Source organism: Mus caroli, chromosome 1 (assembly GCF_900094665.2).
Source record: "Mus caroli chromosome 1, CAROLI_EIJ_v1.1, whole genome shotgun sequence".
Taxonomy (NCBI): Eukaryota; Metazoa; Chordata; class Mammalia; order Rodentia; family Muridae; genus Mus; species Mus caroli.
In genome coordinates this window covers 127,788,561-127,799,919 of record NC_034570.1, presented here as the reverse complement: position 1 = coordinate 127,799,919, position 11,359 = coordinate 127,788,561, and the positions used below count along the sequence as shown (strand labels likewise).

General features: G+C 48.6%; 1 protein-coding gene across 1 annotated transcript in view; it reads left to right on the top strand.

The window, feature by feature from the left end:
* The window catches only part of LOC110301141 (maestro heat-like repeat-containing protein family member 7), a 36,454-nt gene extending 28,534 nt beyond the window's left edge, over positions 1-7,920 (top strand). The window contains exons 17-23 of the mRNA XM_021171409.2: positions 2,943-3,083; positions 3,622-3,798; positions 4,144-4,302; positions 5,386-5,487; positions 6,284-6,386; positions 6,937-6,996; positions 7,712-7,920. Of these exons, the coding sequence (XP_021027068.1) occupies positions 2,943-3,083; positions 3,622-3,798; positions 4,144-4,302; positions 5,386-5,487; positions 6,284-6,386; positions 6,937-6,996; positions 7,712-7,866 (897 nt within the window). The 3' untranslated portion in view covers positions 7,867-7,920. The remainder of the gene's footprint in view (positions 1-2,942; positions 3,084-3,621; positions 3,799-4,143; positions 4,303-5,385; positions 5,488-6,283; positions 6,387-6,936; positions 6,997-7,711) is intronic.
* Positions 7,921-11,359: the final 3,439 nt, after the last annotated feature.

Genomic DNA, 11,359 nt, shown 5'->3' with positions numbered 1-11,359 from the left:
AGAGAGAGAGAGAGAGAGAAAGGAAGGAAGGAAGGAAGGAAGGAAGGAAGGAAGGAAGGAAGGAAGGAAGGAAGGAAGGAAGAGAGAAAGGGATTACTTTTGAATTCTGACAGAAGATAATACGATAGCAATAGTACTAGGATATAAACAGTGATCTTCATTCTAAGATGCTAGCAGACACTTGATAAGGATGTGAAGAATTCTCTTGGAGGATACAGAGGCCTGACTAGTTGGGGGTGCGTTCATGCAGTGATCTCAGGAATTGGTGTAATCAAACCACTGAGGCTGTTGATCACAAGACAGATAAACCCCTGAGTCCTTATCAGAGAGGCTTAGCTCAGCACACATCCTTAGCTCAGCAGACATGGGGTCCACAGGAGCCTTTGGTTTCTAAAGCATTCAGCTGGCTGTGTAAGCAGATGGTCCCTGAGCTTAGCTTTGAGAAACAGCACAGAAGAGTAGCATACACAGCCAGAGGTTGATTTCCTAGTGCAGCAGCTCTGAGCCCTGGCTGCATATTAGAATCCTCTTGGGTAGTGTTTCTTAGCCTTCCTAATGCTGCGACCCTTGAACACAGCTCCTCATGTTGTGGTGACCCCCAACCATAGAATTATTTTGTTGCTGCGTCATAGCTGTAATTTTGTTGTTATAAATTATAATGTGAATATCTGATTTGCAGGATACCTGATATGTGACACACACCCCACACCCACACACACAAAGGGGTTGTTATCCACAGGCTGAGAACTGATGCTCCAGCGGGTGCTAAACCCCACAGCACATTCTCCTGCTACTCAGTGCCTATTTCTCTAGGGTGGACGCAGGCATTAGTTTGGCCTAAGCTCCCTAGTTTACAGCTATGATGTAGAAACAGCTGGAACTGTGGGATACTCTAGAAGTCGCTCAAAAGCTGATGCCCAGCTGAAACAAGTAGACACCCACATAAGCACTTGCTCAGCTGCCAGCCTTATTGGAGTTTCAGGCTGGAGTAGGGTTAGCATGTTTGGGATAGGGCGTTCAGGGAGAGAGGTGGGGGAGGCCCAATTGGAGGGGAATTTGACAGTTTTAAAGTGGGGAATAAGTACCAGCTGAGAAAGTGGGTCCAGATGTGTAGGTGAGAGACCGTGTCTGTTGATGTGTTTATAAAAAGATAAAGAGAAGGGAGATATGTTCTATGGATGTGTAGTCAGGTATGGGGGAAGTGGATGCTTCAGTAGGCCCATGTCAAGGCATCCCTTCCCCCTGAGGGGCCAGTCACATGATGGTATAGTATAGAATAGAGTTTATTCAGGGCATAGGGAGGGGAGTTAAGAGGGTAGTAGAGGCAGAGAAAGGGAGAGAGTGACAGACAGACAGACAGACAGACAGAGAGACAAAGACAGACAGACAGACAGACACACACACACACACACAGATAGAAGAGCAGAGGAATGGAGGCCAGTCATGAGCATGTGGAGAGGGGGGCGGGGAGGGAATGGGGAGAGAGGAGGGAAGAGTTCCGGGGACAGAGTGAAAACAAAAAGGCAAGAGAGAGCAAGAGGGAAACAAGAGACCAAGAGTCACTTTTATAGTGGGCCAGGGCTACCTGCCTGTTGCCAGGTAGCTATGGGGCAGAGCATACCTGGCTGTTGCCAGGTAACTGTGGGGTGGAACTTAGACAGAATGCTAAAATCTGTGACACTCAGGGATATTTTGCAATCTCTTATAGTTCCTTGTTCACTGTTACCTCTATCCAGAGGCAGTCATAGGCAGAAGAATTTAAAACAGAGAGGGGTGTGTGCTTTAATTCAGAGTATTTGCAAAGCTGAGTCCTGGTGTGTTATCCTCACTTTGGGGAGAACAAAAATCAGGCTCAGAGAATTTAAGAAGTTCTGACTAATTGACAAGAATGGGCCACCTTAACAACAATATGAACTAACCAGTACCCCCAGAGCTCGTGTCTCTAGCTGCATATGTAGCAGAAGATGGACTAGTCGGCCATCATTGGGAAGAGAGGTCCCTTGGTCTTGCAAACTTTATATGCCCCAGTACAGGGGAATGCCAGGGCCAAGAAATGGGAGTGGGTGGGAGCAGGGTGGGGCGGGGGGTATAGGGGACTTTTGGGATAGCATTTGAAATGTAAATGAAGAAAATATCTAATATAAAATTGACAAAAAAATGGGCCACTTTGAAGTCTACATGGTTTTACACACACATACATACACATACACACACACACACACATGCACGCAAATGCACACACACACATGTACACACACAGTGAGACACAGGTAAACACATGCATTCATATATACACAGTCACAGGCACATACATGCATACATGCACACATATATACAGACATACACATGCACACACACAGACCCATAGACAGATGCACACATGCACACACAGGTCCATAGACAGACAGACAGACAGACAGACAGACAGACAGACAGACAGACAGACACACACACACACACACACACACACACACACACACATAGGCATGCAGAGTCCTCTGGTCTCTGGGAATCCTTTTCATTTCTTTTGCCTATTTTCCTATTAAATTATTGGCCTTCTTGTCTAAAGATTTGGGGCTTCATGAGGTCCTCTATCTTCAAGTTTATTTCAAGTTCTGCCTCCTTTATGATCTCCCATTCACAGTACTCTGTGGCTCCTTTCAGTCTGTGGTACTTTGTTCCTGGCTTGGAATGCTCTCCAGGCAGTTCCTGGTCATGTTTTTAATGGCTCCCCAACTAAAGCTCTAGAACCCGTGAGGACCATATGCATTCTTCTGTCTGTCTCCCATCACTCTTCTCAAAGATGCATACGGAAGACTTGCACCACAAGTGAATGGCAGGGTGCGAACTGTCCTTTAAGCTTTGACCAAGGCCCTAGGCAGAATCTGCATCCAGTTGTTCCCTTGCCTACCTTTTGGTCATTCTTGGTTTCTGCTTGCCAGCTGCTCAACTGTCCAGATGTGGCAAGTGTTGTGGATGAAGTTGCCACGAAGATTCTGGCAGATTGGTTCAACTGTGATGAGTTAGTCACGGCGCATCTATTCCTGAAGATCACAGAAGTCTTTGCAAAACACAAAAACACGGTGAAAATGGAACAGGGGTAAAGGGCATACCATAGAGAAGGGATAGGTGGATCTGGAGAGCTAGTGTGGCCAGTCATATATAGGGTGTGACACACTTGGAATTAGAATATAGGTCCTTTTGAGGCCAGTCCTCCAAGTAGAGAATACAGGTTGGCTTGAGTCATTCATGCTCCTATCCAGGAAAGGTCCCAGAGGAAGCCGTTCTATAATTCACTTCTGAAAATAGGTCCAGCCAATCCCAGGATCCCAGAGGTACCATCTCTGGAGATTGGCATCATCAGGGGTGAAGAAAGCAATAAGGAGGGGAATTTATGGTGCAGGAGACAGAAAACCTCCGTATTTTCACCTCTTCCCATGAAGGACAGGAAGCTGCTGGCCAGGTACCCTATTGGCAGCCCAGTTTGACCACCATCCGATCTTGGGGCCATTTCTACTTCCAGAGTGCAGTGTGTGAGAGCTTGTGCCTAGTGGTCTGCCTGAGGGTCAGCATTGCAGGGACTGTTTCCTGACTGTATTCTGAGCGGCTGTTCCTCTGTAGATAAAGCATCTCAACATCCTGCAGCCCTTCGTGCTGAGCTGCTGCTACTCCTCCAGCAGTGACCTGGCGATGGAGACCTTCCTCATGCTGCAGCGCATCCTCAAGGACCTCACCTGGTATCAGTCCTCCTCCTTCATCATTAAGCTGACCTTCACTCTGGTCCACTTTTTTGAGGAGGTAAAGCCCCCGAGGGATCAAGAGGTTGCTGTTCTCTTACCCTAGGTAGCTGTGACCCAATGGAGAAGGGTGGAGCTATTGTAAAAAAAAAAAAAAGCCCTTTCCTTTTATCCCCAGCAGTGTTCTTAGGGGACTGATTGCATCTGCACTCTTGTTTTATAATAGTCAAAAGAGGAGGGTCACTGAGAGCAATGCATGAGAGATGTGCTGATGAACGGTCAAAGTAGATAGGGGATGCACACGGGGAAGGTGGCTGGTGGGAACAGAGCTCCGAGTTCTGACCTGGGTGACCAGAGCAGGCATAGAGGTGTCTGTGTCTTCCTGAATGTGTGTCTTCTTACCCAGGAGTCAGAGCAGCTGCGCCTGACAACCTTCGAGATATACGAAAGTGTCCTGGCTAAGGTCTCGAGGATGACTCTTGTCTTTCCCTTGAGGCACCAGGTCCTCAGCTTGCTAATGCTCCTTGTGTTTCACCTGAAGGATGTAAATGCCGCCGTGGTGGAGGTAAGAAGCCGGACCATGGCGCCTGGCATTCAGTTCTCACTGGAAGTTAATGCAGAACATGGTAAGCCCTTGGACAGGGCCGTGGCAGGCTTGTGTGACACTGAGGGGGCGGGGCACTAGACTTTTGATGTTGGGGAGGTTGAGTAGAGGTGGTTGACTGGCTAGTGTGCTGAGTCTCCTCTGGCTCCAGTTTGACCCAGCTAACTACCAACTCCAGTAGAAGTTTGTGGATTTAGGAAGTCTCATGGTGGTACCAGCTCCTCTAGCTCTGCTGTGTTGACTTGGCCCCTGTAGTCTTTCTCTAGACTACTTTCTGCTCTTGCCTTCCCAATGAGAAGAAATGGGGCTCTCAAGGCGGGAGAGCTCCAGTTGTGGGTTAGATGCTGGGTAGAGCATAGAGACCTGGACTATGACAGGCCAAGTTCTGAGCTCAGGAGCTTAGAAGCATGCACAGCTAGACACTCAGAAACTCCTGATTTGGTTTGTAACAGGAGACCCCTTAAATACATTCAAGGATGCTGCTGAGCGTGTGACAGAAAGGGATGTCCCCTCACCATGAACTCAGGGATATTTTGGTCAAGTCAACTTTTCTGTAAAACAGGGACCACCAGATGGAGTACTAGGGCTTTGACAGACCTGGGTGAGGTGGTATACTTTGGTGAGCCTAGCATTCAAGATCCTAACATACCAATTGGGGCTAGCCTGGGATCCATAGCAAAAGCATGTCTCAAGGGAGGCTAAAAATAGGAGCATTTGTTTTCAGAGTGACCGCTTTGGGTTGGAAAGCCATGGTGCAAAGGCTGCGCTGTAGAGTCACATTGCTGTGGGACTCAGCATTACTACTGGAAAAAGCATTAGAGCCAGCACTTCAACTTCTTCATGGGATAAAAAAAAAATGGTTCTCAGTAGAGCCAGATGCCTAGACAGGCTCCGCCTTTCTCCTAACCCTGGATCCTTGCAGTTTCTGAGTCTTCAGTACGCCAAGGCCAAATGAGCTGCTCCTTGTCTCCCTCCTGGGCCCCTCTGCCTTTTTGCCTGACCCCATTCCCATGGTTCCGTGTGCTGAGCCTCTTATCTCCCCAGGTCTGTAGGCTCATCCTCTGCCGCATAGCTGCCATCCTGCACTGGTCCAAACTCAAAGTGGTCTTTGCCAAGAATGATGTATTCACCATCCTCAGTGCCCTGGTAAGCCAGAAGCTGATGCGTCATTCTGCCTGTACAAGTGAGTCCAGCCCTGACCCCTCCCTCCGGTCCCAAGACATTTGAGTTAACAGACTATCTACTTCGTGCAGACCACTTATTGGTGCTCTCTGCTCTCGCAGGGATGAGAGATCTCTAACCCTGCAGAGATGAGGTACCTGAATTGGTAACTTCGGAGTACTTTGGAAAAGGGTAAAGTTGGAGGAAAGCAGGTTCTAGTACAAAGGCAGGGAACTTGGCCCAGCTTGGGTTTGAAGAAACCCTTCCCAGACAGCATCATCTTCCCAGGGAGAAATGGCAGAGGGTAATGCTTAGTGGATTAGTTCCTTTTTGATTGCTGTGATTTAAACATCATGAAGAGTTTATTTGTGATATGGCTCCAGGGCGTTAGAGTTCATGGTGGCAGAAGCAGGGACCTAAGAGCTTGCGTCTTGAACTACAAACATGAAGCAGAGAAAGCAAACTCAAAATTGCACATCTTTAAGCTCTGAAAGCCTGCCTCCTGTGACATGCTTCTCCTTCTAAACCACCCCCCACCCCCAACAGTGCCATCAATTAGGGACCAAGTATTCAAATTCCCGAGACTACAGTTACACGTAAACCTGGACACCAGTAGACCTGAAGACTCAGTGTGTCATGGCCTTTGTATACATTGCCATTCCTGTGGCTTGGTCAATCTAGGAAGACTTCATGGAAGAAATAAGGTTCTGGAAGATCTTGTTGAGGTTGGGATAATATCTATCTCCTCGGCAGCTGTGTTATCTAATGCTGCTTCTTTCAGTTGAAGCAGGAAAGGAGCAGGGCACTCTGGTTTCTGAAGCAGACTGTGGCCCTCTTTAAGAGTCCGCAGGGCCCCATCCGCCAAGTGGCCGTGTGGTTTGCAGGTATGATGGCCCTCTATCTTCTTGAAGCCACTGTCACCTTGAAGTTGGGTTTTTCAAACCGATTTTGGGTTGAGCATGTGAGGAGTTAATTACAGGACCCAAGGTAATTAAAGAGTCCCTGGGAAGGACTCCCATCTGCTCCCACCACAGGGAGCCCCTGGTGGGGTAGGGATGACCTATCTGTTAGCAGAACAGGCAACTCCTAAGAAACCAGGGCAACAGTGCTCCCAAAGGGTGGAGCATCAGGCCTGCGGGTTGTTCCTAGTGGAGGAAGTTCAAGGACAGGTAGATGCTACCTCATGTCACCCCTTGGGCAATACCTTTGAAGTGGTGTTTGTTTAAGCCTTTACCTGGTCCAATTGACTAGAGTCCTTCACAGAATTGGAGAAGCACTTTGGCCTCATGAAGCAAGCCCAGCCCTAAGGCTGGTAAGCAAGGGTGGTGAAGACAGAGGGTCAGGACGATGACTTTTACGACTTTTATCAGGTAGCTTACAGCTAGAGCCCCTTGACCCCTTGTGAGACTGCTGAGCACATATGTGCCACCATAGGTCAGATCATCTGGAACCTTCATAAGGCTGAGGAAGAGGAAATTGAAGAGGAATTAGCAGGTGAGTAGTCACCCCATTGCCTACTGCTTGAATCTTTTAGAGGTACTGGTATCAGAGGGGTATCTTAGAAGTGAAGGCAGGAGGGTTCATAAAGACCAGCATCCATCCAGAAAGACAGAAGCCTCGTCCCCAAGGCACAGAGGCCTGGGTTCTCAGTCAGAGCTTCTCTCTCTGCTTCCTACACTCTTACAGACTTTACTGCCGTTGACCCTGAGGCTGTCAGCCAGGCTGGTCCCTTAAACTCTCCCTAAGAAAGTTACCCACCTTCTTCCCTGAGGTACCACAGGGTCCTCAGCCCCTTCTCTCAGGAGCTTCGTCACTGCTCATGTTATACTGTGGGAACATGTATCTCACTGTCTTTGAGACATGTGCTCCTCTCTCTCTCTCTCTCTCTCTCTCTCTCTCTCTCTCCACAGTGACCCCCCCAGGTGTGGCTCTCTGCTGGGCTGCAATTCTGGGGGTCAGAGGACTCCATACTGGATGGAGGAGACCAGAGCTGGGGAGGGACCAAAAAGGCATCCTGTTTTGTGTCTCCCTGAGCCTGGGGCAACTTTGGGGTCTTGATTGTAATTAACAGTGTGGACTTGTAGAAGAAATCATTGCTTGCATTGTAAAAGTTGCCAGTTTGCCTCCTTTCTCCAAGCAGAGCCAGGGTCCTCCTGGTCCAGCCTGGTCACTTTTCTGTTTACTGTACCATCCTCTGTATCTGTTAAAGCCTTCAGGTATATGCAGAGAGACCCTGACCCCATGGTCAGCTGCCTCACCGTGCAGACTTTCTACATCCTAGAAGCCAAGGAGAAGGTAATGCCAGCCAAGACCCCTTCCTCCTACCTCCTCTGCATGAGGAGGATCAAAAGGAGATACTGCTGAGCCTGCACACTAGGGCCCAAGGCCCAAGGTGCACCATCAACACTGTGACAGCAGTGACCCTTGAGTCCTGTACTGGAAATGGTGTGTCCCTGCGGAACTCTGCTAATAAAAAGAGAAATCATGATTTTTGTGGAGATGGATGTCAATTCGTGGTCACCAGCAGCCTTTTATGTACAGAGCATCTGGATCAGACTGGCTTCTCGGGTCCTGCTGCTTCGTGCCCACTCCCATTTAGCCATGTGACCTAAAGTCAGAGTAAGTGGTTTTCTTTGAATCAGCTTGAATTACAGACTGCATGTTAAACACCTGAGGTATCGAGAGTTCATTTGTACGAGGCAGCTGTTTGTTTTGTTTTTATACAGGGACTTGCCATGTGCCCAGGCTGGACTCAAAATTATGTTCTCCTGCCTCAGTCTCCCAAGTGCTGGGATTATAGGTGTGTCTTGCAATATCCACCCTTTATTCCGAGATACTTGTCTTGCTATATGGTCCAGGCTAGTTTTGAACTCTTCTAGTGGCTGAGCAGTGTTTTTGTTGATAGACAACAGTGTCCCTTCTGGCTAGTTGAAGCAGAAAATTGATTTAGGTTATTTGTTTGTTTGTTTGTGGTGTGTGTGTGTGTGTGTGTGTGTGTGTGAGAGAGAGAGAGAGAGAGAGAGAGAGAGCTCACAGAGAGTGTGATTACCTATTGTAGATAGGATCATTCTATAAAAGCAGCACCGTGGGCATTGTCCAAACAGTTGGCTGTGGCCAAAAGGACCCCTGACCCAGATATCAGAAGTATATTCTCTGTTCTGCCAAAGAGTCGTAGTTCCTCTGCCATGCTAAGGGGACTAGATCAGTGCTTGCACTTTCTCATGCCCCTGTTGGAATCAGTCTTATTGAGATCTGCCCATCAGTAAGTCCTTGGGGTGTACTAGGTCTATACAGGGCCCTCTGAGGCTTCAGTAGCCCCTCTCACCTCACCACTGTGCCTGACGTTCAGTCACTGAGAAAAGCTTGTAGAACAACAATCTACTTTCCCAAAACAAATGCAAGCTCCTCCATTGGACAAGAAGGCTTGGGCTTGGCTGGAGTCCTGTTCACTGTGAAGTAGACCTGGTGTCCCAGGCTCAGGCTTTGAAGTTCCCAGTTGTCTCCTACACACAAGGCTTCAGGAACCTGGGGTGCTCCCCACCCAGGTGCACATCTTCCTTGCATTATCTTGCAAGTTCACCTGCCTGCACACAAGCCCAGAGGTGACAGTAGAGGCCTCACTAATCTCTTACTGCATTGGTTAGGGGCTTGTCTCTCATTTCCCCCATCAGCTGCCACCAGTTACCACCAGGAAGCTTTCCGAGCTGAACACTTTTTATACATGGAAGTAGAAATACCCAAGACTCAGAAACACCTTGTAGCTCTTTTCGTGCCCGCAAAGGGCAAATATACCTTGCTATAAGCAAGGATAGTGCATCTTTTATATTCAACGGGCAAAGGGCAAGTATACCTTGCTATAAGCAAGGATAGTGCATCTTTTATATTCAACGGGCAAAGGGCAAGTATACCTTGCTATAAGCAAGGATAGTGCATCATCTTATATTCAAATAAAACCAAACCAAACAACTAGCAACAGATTTGGGGAGAAAAACCTCCTCCAAGGCTGAACCCATTCTCTTTAGCCAAACCTGGATACAGGGATAAAAGAAATGGTTCTAGAAACTTGTCTTCTACTACCCCTTTCACTAATTCTGTTGGCCTCTCCAGGCCTCAATTCCCTGTGGGTATAAAGTGGGGGATTTGGAAAAATATGTCTTTGTGGTGCCATCTGGCTTGGGCAGTGAATGGCACCAACTGAGCCGGGGCTCAGTCACTAGTGTCTGTTGTACAAGTGTAACCATCTGGTTCATGATCCCAGGACCCATGGAAGATAGCAGAGCCTGGGGGTGTGTATGTGTAATCCAAGCCCTGTGGGGGGCAGAGATAGGAGAACCCCCAGGGCTTTTTGGCCAGGCTGAATAGGCAAGCTCTCAATTCAGTGAGCCCTATCTCAAAAGTGAATTGGTAGCCAGGCATGGTGGTACATGCTTTTAATCTCAGCACTTGGGAGGCAGAAGCAAGTGCCGCTCTGTGACTCTGAGGTCAGCCTGGTCTAGATAGTGAGGCCCTGTCTCAAGGAGCCAAAAGTAAATAAAATACCAATGCATAAATAAATAAGGTGGAGTGTGCTTGAGAAAGACATTTGGTGTCAACTTCTGACCTCCGTGTGCGTGCACATAACTGCACACACATACACAATTAAAAATAAATCTTTATATTTACTTAGTAAATTTATTTGTTTGAGACAGGGTTTCTCTGTGTAGCCCTGGCTGTGCTGGAACAGAGGTACCTGGTTGGCTCCACATGCCTCTGCCTCTGGGATTAAAGGTGTGCAGCACCATGCCCAGCTGTAAATAGGTTTTTAGAAAGAGCAGCAAGTGTTCTTGACCATTGGCCATCTCTCAAGCCCCCGCTTCCCCCCACCCCCCACATTTAAGAATCTGAAAATCCTGGGTCCTTTGCCAAGGGTGTTAGTGTCCTCACAGGCTGACCTGAATTTGAGATACTCTTGTTGTCAACCCTCTGGGACCTGAGGGAGGAGTCGGTGCAAGGGAAGTAAACCAAGTGCCCTCTCCCCCTCCCCGCCTCAGGACTATCCCAGCAGCAGTTGGCCACACCCAGTGTCATACTTCCCACAGTTCACAATGGGCAGTGGCCTAGAATAGGAACTTGTGTAAAACAGAAGCTGTGGAGAGCAGGGGAGGGGCAGGAGACTGGCATGGGGTGGAACTCAGTTGCCCAGCCAAAATCAATGATCTGCAGGAAGCCACCCCATTCTTCAAGGCAGGAGGCTCTGTCCTGTGAGGCTGGAGACAGGGTGTACTTTGTCTTGTGGCTAAGGGTCCCCTCTCATGCGCTCTTCTGCTGTAGCAGAGTCTCTTTCAGAACCCCTCCCGTCCCAGCATGGAACTCTGGCTCCTTGGGTCAGCATAAGCAGCAGGGCTTCAGAAGCCTTCAAAGCAACAAAAGATGCTCCTGGCGTCCTGGCTAGACAGAAGTCATAAGACACACACTGGGAGTCCCAAGTCCTAGAGAAGGCATGTGCCATGCTAGTGAAGGAGATTGGCACCTTTGGAGGGGCAGGGTGAGTCCCTCCTGTGTCATGACCGTTCTCATTCATAAAGAGACCATCACCTATTACCAGGTAGAGGGATGACCTAGCAAAGAGCACCCTGAACAGTACCTGTATATTGTGTGCTCACTGCTTATGGCTGCTCTTGAATGGCTGTACCTGCCTTGAGCCCTGCAGGCTACATAGAGGGTTGGGAGAAGGTAGCACACTCCACAGAACCCTAAACTCAGTGCAGAGTCTGGGGCTCAGTCACAAAGGCCACTCTCATACACCTACCCCCAAACGATCTCCCAAGCCTAAGAAAGAGCTACCAGCCCCAGGCCACCAACCCACTAGCCACACCTC